This window comes from Podarcis erhardii (assembly GCF_964252035.2).
Source record: "Podarcis erhardii genome assembly, chromosome: 1".
NCBI lineage: Eukaryota > Metazoa > Chordata > Lepidosauria > Squamata > Lacertidae > Podarcis > Podarcis erhardii.
In genome coordinates, this window is record NC_138497.1 from 136,547,281 (window position 1) to 136,563,117 (window position 15,837).

General features: G+C 44.3%; 1 protein-coding gene across 1 annotated transcript in view; it reads left to right on the forward strand.

Moving 5' to 3' along the window:
- The first annotated feature begins 10,975 nt into the window (after positions 1-10,975).
- The window catches only part of ABCA12 (ATP binding cassette subfamily A member 12), a 127,766-nt gene continuing 122,904 nt past the window's right edge, over positions 10,976-15,837 (forward strand). The window contains exon 1 of the mRNA XM_081849115.1: positions 10,976-11,249. Coding sequence (XP_081705241.1) covers positions 11,181-11,249 — 69 coding nt within the window. The 5' untranslated portion in view covers positions 10,976-11,180. The remainder of the gene's footprint in view (positions 11,250-15,837) is intronic.

Sequence of the window (15,837 nt, forward strand, 5' to 3'; positions counted from 1 at the left end):
TTTATGATATATGGTTTTACTTACACATATATACAGCCTGCACCTGGATGAAGGGCTTGCAGAGCTTTCACATCTTACAGTGTCCTGAACCAGGTAAGTCCTGATAGTGCACACAGTACCAAGGGCAACACAAGAGAGAAGTCAGACAGTGCAAATGGTCAAAAACCAGTGCAGGTCCAATACAACAAGCAAGGTCCAAAGTCAATCCACACAGTCAGGTTCCTGCCTCTGCAGAAGATCCAGGGTTGGAACACCTGAGGTCAGCCCCAAAATGTGAAAGTTTGGATTTCCATTTCCATAATATTTCCATTTTTGCTTAGCAAGGCTAGGGAAATGTTTGTGGTTTTTGTGTTTCTCTGGGAACTGTGAAATCCCGCAGGCTCAGTATATATATATATATATATATATATATATATATATATATATATAGTCTGCAAAAGTTTGTCATATTAAATTGGTTAGTCTTTAAGATACCACATTCCTCCTAGTCCCCAATTAAAGTGTAGTGGCTAGTGAATAATAAAATAGTAAAAGTGAACCAAAATGGCTCCCAAGCAGGGCTGTGCTCAGGGCTCTGCAGACCATAAACCCACCACTGATTCTGCTCTTTTATAACAAATATATACCGTTACATCTTCTGTGCTTAAAAGGAAGCTAAAATATATCTTTAAAATTGCAAAAGAGAGAGGCTTGGGAGGAGCTTTAAGGATGTAGATTAGATTGCATAATAGCTATTGATTATACAATGCTTCCGGCCACCTCACCATTGCTTGAAAAGTGAGGATTACATTTCACGTCTCCTGTTACCGAACAATCTCATTTATTTTGCAACAAACAAAGCTAGCAGGGAAACGGAAAAGCTAAAGAAACCTTCCAATCTAGTAGTATTACAAAAGAAACAGTGCACCAACAGCTATTATCCCAGGATGCGTAAGCGGCCAATTTGGGCAATCAAGTGTGATGCCATTGATGACACATACTGCTCTAATTGTGTCAACTTTCACACAGACACAGATTAAGCATTAGGCACTCATCACATCAAAACTATTGGCATCTTTCTAGCACCTGGGTGTAACAGGGCATGTTTAGTTTCCCTTTTTATTTAGCAAAAGGAAAAGTGACCTTTATAAGCTACAGGTAGCAAATGAAGACTAACAGTGAGACAAGAAGGGACAAACAAAAAGGTGACAAAATACAAGAGACACTTGTAAGGACAGACCTTTTGTTTCTCACTCTCTGGCCTGGCCTTCAAATCCAACAAACAGAGATGGGAATGAAATGGAGTTATGACGTTGTGTTGTTGTTTGTTTAGTCGTCTTAGTCGTGTTCGACTCTCTGTGACCCCATGAACCAGAGCATGCCTTGGAAACTCTCACTTTCTTCTCAAAGCTTCTCCTTTTTATGTCCGTGGAGTTTTCTTGGCAAAATACTGGAGTGGTTTGCCAGTTCCCTCTCCATCTGACCTTGTAGAATGGTCTAAAAAGAAAACAGAAAAGACAAAGGACCTCTGGATGGTTAAGTCCAGTCAAAGGCGACTATGGGGTGCGGCACACATCTGCATATCACTCCTGACTGCTTGGAAGCCCCACCCACCCCGCTTTTAAATGTCCTTGCAATTAGAAAACTAGAGCAACAGGGAATGGGCTGACCTGGAACAGTTCTCCCTCAGGTGCATTTTCCTGCAGCATTTTTTTAAAAAAACATAAGGTCATTAAAAAATAGTGTGTGCCAGATTATAATAAAAGACATGGTTTATAAACCACTGGTAGCATGAAAAAAAAGGAATCTATAAAAAATAACTGGACAAGGGTTATCCAAGCTGCTAAATCCAATAACTTTGCTCTGTTATGGAACCCCATAGTGCTCTCCCAAACCAAAAGACCACCCATGGCAGACTGCCATATCTCCCCAAGGATTTGGGAGGTGTATTTTCAGGAGCCCTATAGAGACACTGACGGTGGGGTAGCAGGGCAAATCTGCTGTCTCACTTGTACCATTAACTACTAGTGAGTTGGGTTGAAGAAAAAGTCCAAAATTTATTTACTGCAGTAAATTGGTGTTTTAGCAGGATTGCTCCACAAAGGCTGAATGTGGGGGGTGTTGTCCACCTGGACTTTTATAGGGTTTACAGACAAAGGATTCATTTAAAACCCAATCAAAAAGCTCCAGACATCTGCAGAGGGTAGTTGGCAAAATACTTATTGGATACAACTCTCTGTGAAGTCCGGTGTGCACCCTGACATGGCATCTCTTCAAGGGCCCTTCGCTTCTTACTAAAGTTCTGAAGTCTTCATAAATACAAGCCTACATACTAAAAGGGAGAATTGTAGTCTGAGATTTATGTTTACATAGATAACAAGCCTACATAAGGGCGAGTCGTCCTTGGTAAGCTGGGACGGCCGGACTCCCAATGGCCAGACTCCCATAAATTTACTTCTTCAGAAGTTCACTCTCCAAATGCCTCATCTTTGGTATTTCCAGCAGACAAGCAGCAACTGGACTTTGTGTCTTTTATGTACCAAGGATTTTAACAGAACCCAGATGTCTCATTCAAAGGGGGCTCTTTATAGGTTTCTCACACAAAGCATATTTGGGGGGGCGGGCCCTTGGGGTCCCCCCACAGTGGAAGTGGCCAAAATATCCAAAACATAGAAAGTCTTCCAAAGTGGGATCCTGTGACAAGAACAAAGACTGGCAATCTTATAGCTCAACCAAATCAGGGGAAAGCTCTGGGAGAAGACTTAATTCCTGCTGAGGCCATCAAAAACAATTTGGATTTTGGGGGCCCTATCCTATACCATCCCACTCCCTGTCACATGCCCCCTCCCTGACTCTGACCCCTTCCTCATCTGCCTGCTTGCCCCCTCTCCCTCACCTTTGTTGTCTTCAGCCTCCGAAAGTGGCCTCCGCAGGAAGCTTCATCTCCTGACACTACACAGCCTTGAGTGACCTCCAGGAGGTCTCTCCAGCCGGTGAAGCGTCGTGAAACGCTGCGCAGCCTAGAGGGGTTTCTGGGAGGTTGCGGTGTGTCCTGGTGCAGGAAAATTGGGGCATCCTGGGTTGCTTTCAGGAGCCGGGGCAGCTTCTGTAAATTTGGGGTGTCACCTTCATAAATACGCATGGCTCCCCCCCAAAGATTTGGGACTTTCAATCATTATCCCAATATATTAAAAGATAATCCTGCTAATTATAGGCCAATCAGCCTCCTCAGCATAATCAGTAAATTGTATGCAAGGCACCTGCAATGGAAATTTCAGGACTGGCTGGAACAAGAAAACATCCTTGCAGAGGAAAATCCGGATTTAGGGAAGGCCGCTCCACCACTGACCAGTGTTTAGTATTCCAACATTGAATCGAGAAATACTCCTCTCGCAGCACAGTCTCCCTTTATGCTGTCTTTATTGACGTTAAAGCAGCCTTTGACTCCATATCCAGAGTTAAACTATGGAAAAAATTGGAGGCCTCCCCACTTGACAGGTGCTTGTTATATTTAATACGCATGTTACATGAAGTTACATTGGTGAAATCGTGTTCTTCATGTGTTCATCATTTGAGATTATGAGTACATACAGGTAGTATAGCCTTATGTTATGCTACCATGAAAATTTCTGCTCATGGATGAAGCATTATAGCTTCTTTGCTTACTCTTGTTATGAGCGATCATTTTAATTATCTTTTCTTTGATATGGAAATATTTATATTGCAATAATAAAAAATAAAATTGATGTGCTTCCTGCAACAATGAAAAGGTAAGCTTCACCTTTAGTTTGAAGACATACAATCCTCTTAACCTCCTCAAGATGTACTGCATGTGCAAAATTTGCTCTGCATACAAATCTCTCAGGGAGATTTGGCTGAAGGTTCCACATACATTTTTATTCTCCCTGTTGTTTATCTGGGTCTGTGTTATCCAGAATTGGCTAGAGGTTGGGGTCTGGGAATTGTTTCACAATAATATGACAGGTACTTTCCAGAAACAACTGAAGGCATTTTCATTCTGCCAACCTTTGCAGCTGAATGAATAGGTGTCTGCCACAGGTGTTGCACTGTTTTAAAACTTGTACACATATATACAACATGAGTCTGGATGGAGAAAGGTCAGAACTTGCACATTCCAAGAGGGTCCCTTGCTTCTCCCAGAGGTGCAGCAGGCTTGAGTGCAAGAATAGAGCCTTCCGCACAGCCTACATAATCCAAACTGAAATCCTAAAGCCTTTTTTTTTGTCTCTGCCCACTAACAGACAGCTGAAGTGGAGATCCATTCCTCTTTGTCTGGCAGAGAGTAACCACTTTGTTAATCGCCCATTATCTTTCTTTTGTTCTACATAATGGCTCTTCTGCCAGGTGATCTCCCAATCAGGAAAAACTAGTGTAGCCTGAGGCTGTTAAATCCAACATCTGGCACCTTCTCTTAATACTCCAAGTATTGGTTAAATTCTAACATTTACGGTACTAATTCTAAGGAGCATCAGGCACCCAGGAATTGAGAGGGTCCTTACCCAACTAAACTTAAAACAATACTATCAGATTGCTTTTGTTTTAAAGTTCCCTATAGGTAAACCACTCATGGGCAGCATGACCACACTTTTTCAGAATTCTGAGTAACCCATTTTCTTCTAACCTTTGATTAAAAATAAGGCACTAGACATGGGCCTTCTGACAAACCACCCTGTTTACATTGTCTCTGATAAGGGTCCCTGACAATGACACATGCCTGGATCATCATTGGCTGGAGATAATGATAGGGAAGAGCAAGGCATCACTGTTTTTGTGGTTAGCGAAGGTGTGTACAAGCATTACTCAATGAAAGGTTCTTAAGACGGCTCACAAGCGACATTCCAGGCATCTAGATTTTCCCCATAACTTCTCAACAGCCGCAAAAGAAAAGTCAATGTTTATTGCTCAAACTAGCTTATGCACATGAAAATGAGGACAGAATGGCAGAGCTACATAACAAACCCAGAACTAGTATACTGTATGTGATAAAAAAACCAAGTTTAATCCTCCTCTGAACTACGTGCCATACTGTATTCTGGACTAATTCTTCTGATCACTGTATTTGATAGTTGTTGTTCTTGTGAGATAATAATTTGTTCCTGGTGCTAAAATTTATCTAGATCCCAATTACTGCTTTGAAAAGCATATATACTCAGTCTATAATCTTGTAGTATTGCTATCATGTGTTCTGTTCTTCAAGGAGAGACTACTTTAAAGCTTCTAAATAGATACAGGCAGGTTCTTTGTGTTGGTAACAGCCAAACTATTGTCATATAATTTAGGAGGACTGATTCTTCCTGAATTAGTCCAATACTTGCGCACCTTCTTTTTCTGGGGGTTGTCTATAAAGGATGACAAACCAGCAGTGCACCCCATTTGCAGAATGGCTTTTCGTTTGCTCAGTGACATTTTCATTTCCTTCCCCCCCCCCTACAGTCCCCCCCCTTCAGTCTGATGCAGAGGTGGACACAGCAGGGAGGAGATGAAGGAAAAGTTCTGTTGTATCAAAAGGCATAGCATTGGATATTGCCCAGTATCATAATATAGTGTTGTGAGTTTGAAGGGGGGGGGGGTGTACGCACGCCAGACTCCTCTAATCTCTGGATCCAGCAAGTGTTAAAAGTGACTCAAGCTTTCTAGTTCTGGAAGGTGGCCAATCTAGCTTCCTGGTGAGGTGATGGGGGATTAAGGGGCTCAGTGTGGGGTGGCAAATGGTGGGCCCCCCTCCCTCAACAGATAAAGCCAGTGCCGAAAGCAGAGTTGACAGTGATGTGAACAAAAATCAAAGCAGAAAGCAGGGGAGAGAGCTATGCTGGATCTCTGTTTGGATCCAAAGCTATGGCTATGGGAGAAACGAGACCCTTTGAAGGGTTTTAATGCTGTGAAGCCCTCTATCATAGGCTGATAGAATCATAGCATTGTAGAGTTGGAAGGGACCCTGAGGTCCAGCCCCTGTAATTCAGGCATCTCAACTAGATCATACACGACAGATGGCCATCCAACTTCTCCAATGAAGGAGAGTCCACCACCTCCCAAGGGAGTCCTTTCCACTGTTGAACAGCTCTTACTGTTCTCCCTGATATTTACCTGCAATCTGCTCCTTGGTTCAAGTGTCCTGCCCTTTGGAGCAGAAGAAAGCAAGTTTGGTCCATCTTCCATGTGATAGCCATAGAGATATCTTCTCACAGTCTCCTTTTACCCAGGCTAAACATACCCAACTCTGGCTTAAGGACAACTTTTACAAATAGGAGACATTTGCTATAAGAATTCAAAATTTCTGCTTTGTTAGTCACTTCAATAAAAATATGGTTTTAGTGATTAACTACATTCTGTTTGATGCTTCATTGGTATCTATCTATACATACACATTCCCAAGTGAGAGAGAGAAAGAAAGTTGTATAGATGTGTAAATAAGCCATATATCATAAAGACACCACAGTCTTTATGTGTGCCTCATTCCCAAAGGAAATCCTGGGTGGGTGCCTGGAACCCTTGGTATTTCACACTGCTCAGAGATTGGGATGGCATGCGCCAATACCAAAAGTGGTGAGACGGCTGGCCAAAAGGCTTTCTTATTTCAGTGCTTGCCCTTGGGTAACATTTCCCTACTCACCTGCCTTTACTTCCCTTTCATCTATTTTCTAATATCATTTGAATTAGCTGCAGTTTGCAGAGTCAGTACAATTTTTCCAAAAGTAAGTTGAAGGCAACTGCTCCTTTTGCTGCTGGCTGAATACTTTGCATGCTGAGACTGGTTTCATTTCTTCTCCAGGTGAGACCAAATGGCAGCCAAGTGCTTTCCATGTCTGCTACTTTGCATCTAATTTCAAAAGATACTCCTCTGCATTTTCTTTCATCGTTTATACTCTTATAGAGTAAATAGCTTCTTAGGGTGTTTTCACAATGGACACCAAGATTGGCTGTTCAGTCTGGAATTGGGTGACTTGCGAAGGTGGCTAAAGTTGAATGGAAAAGCAGTGAGTTTTGTCTATTAGCCGTTTATATAAAGAATTTGCATGTGCATCACACAGCTGTATGGCACTCAGCCTGTGTCTGAAAGGGATTGTGTAATTTCATATAGTTCATTCAGCATGTAACCTTGGGTTGAAAGAGCTGGCATTCTGCAGAACTTGCCTGCATCTTGCTCTGCTCAAATGAAAGAGGTGCAGGGCACTTCTCAGAAGTTGAGCAGACTTTGCTGATGTCTGATGGCAGAGATCCAATGGGCTGCTTCATAGGCCCAGTGGCAGCAACTGTACCATACAACAGGTACAAGCTCTCTGGAGTACAGCAATCCATTTATCTCCTATAGTTTCTCAAGGAATGCTGTTGTTTAATGCATTTCCCCTCAAACCAGCTTACTTCCAATCTGAAAATGTGAGGCACATTTATATTGCAATTAAACTGAGTTGTGCACATTTCAGACAGTTATTAGTTTTATGATGGAATAACGTCTCTGTTGTTCAAGATGTATTTCATTTTATTTGCCTTGCAACAACTGAGAGTTCTGTTTCTGCTCCTAATATGATTACACCTGTTCTCTTGCTGTTTTGGTTGCTTACAGTATGCTTTTCTCACTCTTTTCTTTTGCCTAGCAGAGTGGAAGAGCCGAGCAAGTTTTATTCTGCTATCACAATGCTGCCGCCGCCGCCTCCTTCTTCTTCTTCTTCTTCTTCTTCTTCTTCTTCTTCTTCTTCTTCTTCTTCTTCTTCTTGGGTCACCCACACTTTCTCTTCTTCCACTGCTTTCCCCACCCCTAGGGGAAATCTCTCTTTACTGCCGGATTGACACTTGAACCGGTTTAGCCCTAAAGAGCAGGTTTTCCCTGAGAAAGGAGTGGGGTGAGACCAAACTGAGAACCACTTGGAGCCCTGCTTTCTAGGTACAGGACAAGGGGAAGTGTGGATGAGCCCAATGTCTCCTTCTTGTGCCTCTTCTTCTTCTTTAGTTCTATGCTGGACAATTGCTGTTTCCTGCAAATATTTATTTGACTGTTACTTATATACATCCTGCCCCCTTGTTTGCTTTTCTGATTTTGAGGTTTGTCATTCAACTTTCTTGGCATCTTCTTCAACTGATTTATTACTTGGTGGTTTTCATTTACATATTGATCAAACTTCCAATTGTAACACTTTTCTTCTGTTGGGCTCTTGCTCTTTTTCTTTCTGTTTCTCCTCATTCTGTTAATCATTATTTTATTGCATTATTCTCTTACGTTATTGAATGTTGCCTAGACTTTTTCTGTTGGCCTCATTTGATATCATTTCCTTTCTTCTTCACCTGCTCTTTCTAAGCCATTTCATGATTTCCAGTCCTTGTAACTGGATTCCTCTTTTCCCCCCGGCTCTCTTGTCTTCTCTGTTTTGCTTGAAGTTTATTTGGCATCTTAAGCAGTTGGGGACGCGCTGTGGTCTAAACCACTGAGCCTCTTGGGTTTGCTGATCAGAAGGTCAGCAGTTTGAATCCCTGTGATGGAGTGAGCTCCCATTGCTCTGTCCCAGCTCCTGCCAACATAGCAGTTCAAAAGCACTCCAGTGCAAGTAGATAAACAGTGTTTCTGTACACTCTGGTTTCTGTCACGGTATCCCGTTGCACCAGAAGCAGTTTAGTCCTGCTGGCCACATGACCACATGCTGTCTGTGGACATTGCATCTCCCTTGGCCTGAAAGCGAGATGAGTGCTGCAACCCCATAATCACCTTTGACTGGACTTATCTATCCAGGGGTCCTTTACCTTTTTACCTAGCCCAATATATTAGAATTTGGGAGATTCATTGGTTGAAGTAGCCAAGCCAGATTCTTGGTGAATTAAGGTGCCTAAGCAGGGTCATTAGTATAACAAAAGGAAGTAGCTTTGTGCCAGAGGGCAATGGGTGGGCATGGCTGGTAGGGAGAAGGACAATAGGTAGAGTTGAGTTGTGTGAGCTGGGCTAGAAGTAGGCAGAAGACAGTGAGTGAGTGCCATGCTTTCTCTGCTGAAATCCAAGGCTGTGGTTATGAGGGAAGCACGGCTCTCTTGAGGTGTTAATGCTGTGAACCCCTCCATCGTAGGCTCATGTTGTATATATGTGTAAATAAACCATATATCATAAAGACACCACAATCTGTTGTGTCTCATTTTGATGGAAACATGAACCCTGAGTAAGTGCCAATAACCCCAGGAAGCTGACACTCCTTGGAGATTGATATGGAAGGCAACAGTACCACCCGATAACATTTTTGGGCTAAAGCATACTTTGGACATAAATAGCCTCTGCATGCTATTTGCATCTCATAAGTTTATAAGGAGTTGATACAGTGGTGCCAGATTCAAAACCACTTTCAAAGCCGACATGACTAACTTGGGCCTTTTAAATTTAAGGAAAGGGGAGCAGCAAATTGCACTTGGATGTTCAAATAGAGCAGTGTTTCTCAAACTTGGGTCTCCAGCAGTTTTTGAACTACAGCTTCCATCATTCCTAGCTAGCAAGGTCAGGGATGATGGGAATTGTAGTCCAAAAACAGCTGGAGACCGAAGTTTGGGAAACACTGAACGAAAGCTTCCAACCTTACAAAGGAATTCAAATGCCGAGCTGTCATCTTCCCTTTATTGATGAAATCCTCTTTGAAGTTCATGTAGATCTTGAACCAGAATGACAATGTTTTGGTATTAAGACTTGGCCCTGAGAACACTTTCAGATCCATGCTTGTTTCTTCTTTTTCCTACAACCAATCACCTACCTACCTCTGTTTAATCATTAGCATAATTCAACTGTGGAGAGGAAATTAATTAATGTTGAAGTAGTGTTATTGACCTAATGTCAAACTCTTATAGCCAACCTACATTAATTTAACAAAATTAATCAATTCTATTCATCTTATAGAAACAGTAAATTAAATTTACTTGCCACACTCCATTCAGGACAAAATATGTTGTATGAATGAAGAGTGCAAAGACTTGAAGAATTAAAAGAAAAAAATTGCAGTGCCTATATCCTTTGAAAGGAAGCTCTGAGAAATTGCGCCAGCACGACACTCCCACAGTGTGTTGCAAAGGTACCACACCATCGTCCACCCCTGCGTGGCCTCTCCACTCGGAACATTCGTGGCTTGGTGAAATGAATATTATTGATTGGCAACTGTGTTACCACAGTAACTTATGACTAAGGCACACATTCATGGCTTAGCCACACTTACCTTTGCTCTGTGCCATAGGAGTAGCCAGGATTTTTGTTGTTGTTGGGGGGCAGAACCTCAGATTTGTATTGATTTGTATTGCTTTTGATTGATTCCCCTCTCTCCCCCCCCCCCCGCTACGCCCATGCTCTGTGCTTTCCAGGCTCAGATCCGCGCTTCAAAGCTCCATGTCTGAGCGCTCTTTCTTTTACCCCAGAGCTTTCCCTGCAAAAACGGCAACTCAGGTTTCCCACGGAGTGCTCTGATTTTGCAGTAAAGAGCAGGTTTTCACAGAAAAAGCTCTGGAGAAAAAGAGCACACACACTTGGACATGGAGCTTAAAAGCCCAGACCATGCCTGGAAGGTGTGGAGGAAAGGTAAAGGTGGGAACACCCTCTGTCTTAATGATTAAGAAGGAGCTGAAACTATCCTGGCATCTATTCACATGCATCCCTAGGAAAGGCCACCACGATTGTTAGAAAAGTTAGAGTCCCTGTTCTCTTTTATAGCACTCCCTGCCAAATTTATATGCATAGGAAAGCAGGCAAAAGAGTGAGACTGGCCACACTGGCTTGTCAAGCTGGTTCCTGGCTCCTTTTCTTTTATGACTTATCTTCTGCAGGCAATATGTGTAGGTGGCAGGGAGTTCCTAATTGGGGGGAAGGTGTGCTGCTTATATCCCAGCAGAAGCATCTTGGAATGCCACCCATTTTTTATCACACAGGTACTGGAGGCAGCTCAAAGAGAGGGAGACAATATTATAATTAACTCAAGATTGTACTGGCTGGTGCTGCTCCCATTCCTTCCTCATTGGAGGAATAACCTGTTGCATTTGCTAGGAGCTATTGCAGAAGGAAAGGCAACTGTGTGCACAGAGCAGAGACAGGTTGATGAGCAAGCTCCTGAGAGCTATGCTGTGCAGAGAAAGTTCACATTCAGAGTGGTGGGCCACCGCAGCATAAGCTTTTGGACACCTCAAGGAGGGGAGAGAGAAGACTGAACCAGTTGGCTTTTGGGGGAATTCCACGGATGGCTTCACTATTCCAGCACCTGCGGGTGCTGCTGTGGAAGAACTGGCTGGGCGTCAAACGGCAAAAAGTAAGTATTTAAGAAATAATAATAAAGTGAGAGAAAACCATATATTCTTTGCAGATTCAGACTGAGAAATGGCTTGTGACACTGACCAAAAAAATAAAAAATAAAAATTAAGGTGGTAGATATTTGCTGGTGGAAGAGCCCTGAGTAGGAATGTGGAGGTGTTACATTTTAGATCATGTTCAAAGGTGTGTTGCCTCAGAACAGAAGCAAAGTCTCAGTTGCCTTTATTTGGCCTGCTCAAATTGCTGTTGACTTTTTGTTCCTTAATGGTGATACTTGAGTGCTCTGGTCTACATGTGTAGCAGAATGAGGTGGCAATGAATTGAAGTGTTATAAAGGGCTGCTCGACTGTAGGCTGCGGGTGGTGGGTCACACTTATGAATGCTCACGTTTGTTAAAAATACCCTTTGCAAAGAGAAAACTAGCAGAGCAGTCAAAGGTCTGGGCTGGAGTCTCACTTCAGTAGACTGCTTGGCCTTTAAAAAATGGAGAAGAATAGTCAAAGATTACTTGTAGTCATAAGCGATACTGACCATTCTACCTCCTGGGAATTATGCCACCATATCCCATCTCTTTCTGCTGTATGTGTGCAGAAGTCGGCCAAGCTTGCCATGCTCCTTGCGCATGAGCCAAAGGCTTGTTGAGGCTGAAAAAGGAGCAGCGCTTACCTACAACCTCAGCTGGAGGAAAAGTTACAAAAGGAAGAAGAAAACATCCTGAGGAGTCTGCCTTTCATTGGTTCATGACTTTTTAGTTTCCACTGCTCCTGTTTCATAGGCATACCTATTTAGTACTGTACTTATTTAGGACTGTACCTGCATCTACTTTCTGAGCAGCTGCTGCCCTGGACTGATTTTAGGAAAATTACTTCATAGCTATACAAATTGGGCTGCCAGGATTATGCAAAACTTTCTCCGTAATTTCCCTCAAGAAACTTGGCAGTTTGTGAGCATTTGTATCATACAATGTGATGACAAATAAGCATTAAAATCTACTTCCTGAGTGGTAGTTTAATGTAGTGAGATATGTTAAAATTTAAAACCATTTCAGCAGGTATCTGTCTGCTTTTTTTATTTTGGAAGAAGGCTAGGAGATTTCCAGCTCCATATTCCCTGATTTTCATCCAATGAACACTGCCATTTTTATTTAAAATCAGGGTATCTTTCTCCCCTGTCAAATGTTAATGTGCATCACAGTCCATTCAAAAAACTTTTCCCTCAGCACTCTGCCATCTGAAGGCTTAAAAAAACCCCCTCTTCTATAATTCCCCCCCCCCCAGATTGTTGCTCAACAGAGCTACTGCTTGTGATATTTGCTGGTCCTAATGTTGCCCCTTAAATATGTGGCAGTCGGTTATATCAAAGAGTCTTTCATCTGCTGTGGTTTGACTGCGTCAGCTCCACCCTTTGGGGATTCTGACTCAATGGGGCAGATACAATGAGCAGGCAGGTGGAGGTGTGTGCCAAGGCAGGAATTCTGAGAGCTGCCTTTTCTTTTTCCTATTCCCCACCCCACCCCGGCTTCAGCTGGCTAGATGCCTCTGGGAAGATAAGCCAACGTGAATTACAACAAACTCCATTTAAGGGTGGGGCTGCTGGTGGCTGAGACGCCCTCAGCCTAGCAGAGGGAAGGCAAGCCTTTAAAATAGAGTTTGAGTTACACCACCACCTTTGGGTGGGTGGGCAGGACAACCCATCTCTCAGACATCTGACATCACAATGACATCAGGATTAACAGGTGGATTCTCCCGCCCACCTGTCAAACAGTGTTGAACTGTTGAACAGTGTTCTGGCCTGGTGGACCAAAAGGGCTCCCCCCCCCCCGTTCTCTATGGACCACCTTCTTCCACATGTTCCTTTCTGAATGCTCAGTCCATCATCTGAGCCCTGCTCCAGATTCCTTGGCTGTCCAAGGAATAAAACTTACTATTGCCACCTTGGTAACAATACGCCATTTGGAATGATGCCCTCCTGGTTGAGATTCATGAAGACATGATAGTTTATGGCTTGTTTAATAATATATTTATTGCATAAAATTTATATACCACATGACTGTAGAAAGAAACCTCAAACTGGTTTATAAAAAAGACAACAAAATAAAATTATTACTTAAAAAATTAAAGCTGTAATTTAAAACATACAGGAAGTTAAAACCTCAATAGAATAGACGAAAACAAACTTTCTAAGTATCTGGGTAAAGGTAAAGGTAAAGGGACCCCTGACCATTAGGTCCAGTCGTGGCCGACTCTGGGGTTGCGGCACTCATTTCACTTTATTGGCCAAGGGAGCTGGCGTACAGCTTCTGGGTCATGTGGCCAGCATGACTAAGCTGCTTCTGGCGAACCAGAGCAGCGCACGGAAACACCGTTGACCTTCCCGCCGGAGCGGTACCTATTTATCTACTTGCACCTTGACGTGCTTTCGAGCTGCTAGGTTGGCAGGAGCTGGGACCGAACAACGGGAGCTCACCCTGTCGCGGGGATTCGAACCGCAAGTCCTAGGCTCTGTGGTTTAACACACAGCGCCACCCGCATCCCAAGCATCTGGGTAGGTTTGTCCAAATAAGAATGTCTTCAGCAGGCACCAAAAAGAAAACAGTGCCTGCCTGATAACAATAGGCAGGGGGTTCCAAAGTGTTGATGCTGCCACGTGAAACAATTGAATACTTACAGATGCAGAATGGGTACCATGTGGCACCTGTAAGCATGCCAATTCCATTGACTGAGGAGGCCGACTGGGCACATGTGGGGTAAGGCAATGTTGTAGGTGAACTGCTCCCAAGTTGTTAAGGGCCTGGCAGCAAATCAGTAACCAGTGCAGAAGGCTGTCGGCTGAAGAATTATTACTGTTGTGATTATGTTTCCTTTGGGTTTTTTTTGGGGGGGTTGCCTTCATTTCTTGCTTTGTTGGCTTTTGGTTATATGAATTGCTGCTTTTGTTGATTTTTTTAAAAAATTAATGGCTGTTTCATGCATTTTGTGGATTTGATTTGATTATATTGCTTTAAGCCACTTTGAACTTCTTTTGGGTAAGGGGCATACAGGTTTGCACACGCACAGGCCTTGTTCTGTGCCCAATAAGTGCAGGGTGCCCTTTCCTGGCTGTTGTGGCCCATAGACTGAGCAAAATACTGGGCAAGGTTTTGCCTAGTATCCTCTCTGAATGATGTCCCATGAGACATTGCAAAGCTTATATACTGTAAGACTGCTTCCCCTGGAGCTCAGAGCTTCACTCCCATGCACCCCTGGTGTCAGGGAACTGACATCAGAAGGAGAGGTGGAGGCAGGGCTCCACAGCGATGCAGGAGAGGGACCAGCAGGGGGGAAGGAATTCAGCGTAACACCGGTAGGGAAGGGAGGGAAATGGAGGATCGGAGAGAGGTCTCCAAGACCCTTCACCCGAGACTAGTGGGGAGAGCGCGGACACGCCTCTGCCTTCCCCTTACTTGCGCAGACGAGTTCCGCGCAGGGAGAGTAGGAGGAGACTTGGCGTCAAACAGCTCTTATGCTGGAAGAGATTCAAGAAACGCCCACTGACGGATTCTGCAAGTGACTGACCGGCCACGGAGTGTGAGCTGTCAGCCAAAGCATGGTTGGCCAGGCAATCTAACCAAAACCGAAGGCAACTTACGCACAAGTAACCCCTTACAACCATTACAGCAATCCGTCAGTCACTGAAGTTACTTGTGCACAGGCAGGGGACCATGAGCCAGACTGGAGGTGCCGGTGCAGCGGGGCAAGCTGCGAGTGTGCAGGATCTGGTGGAGAGGAACCGGGACCTGGAACAGCATGTAGCTCTGCTGACAGCGCGGCTGGATGAAAGGCGAACTCAGGATGCGAAGGTTAGACCCACCCCCATGGCGAGGAAAGTGCCGGGACTGGTACACAAGTTTGGGGGGAAGCCCCAGGACTATAACACGTTCCGAACGGAAATAGAGTACGCTTTGGAACTGCAGCACGATGACTTTGCTGACGATGCAGAGAGGGTGGCATACATTGTGGGCCACCTTCAGGATGGGGCGCGTGAATGGGTCAGACCCCTAATGGCCACTCAGAATGCTGCCATGAGGGACGTTCGGAAGTTCCTCCAGGCGATGGACGCGATGTATTCAAGCGAAATTGGGCAGAGTGTGACCCAGCGGGAACTGATGAGATGCAAGCAGGGGGATCTTTCCGTTAGAGACTATTGGTCCCGTTTTGCGATGTTAATACACCGGCTGGAATGGGACCTAGATGACCCACCTATTCAGATGCTGTTTGAGGAGGGGTTGTCCCCAACCATGAAGGACGAGCTCTCCCGCGCGCCCCGCCCGCAATCTATGGACGAATTGACCAAAGCTGCACTTGCGATAGTAGCCCGGCAGGAAGCGCGCGCTTTGGAAAGGCGGGAAGGGAGAGGAGAGCATTACCCTGACTACCGCATTCCTGAGATGCCAAAGCAGCCTTCAGGGTCCGTTGAGCCAATGGAAATCGATGGGGCACGCGCGCATGCGCGTGAGGTTTCAAACACCAGCGAAGGACGCAAGAGGGAGGGAAAGGATGGCAAAAGCACCAAGAAGTGTTTTCTCTGCCAACGGCCAGGACACTTTG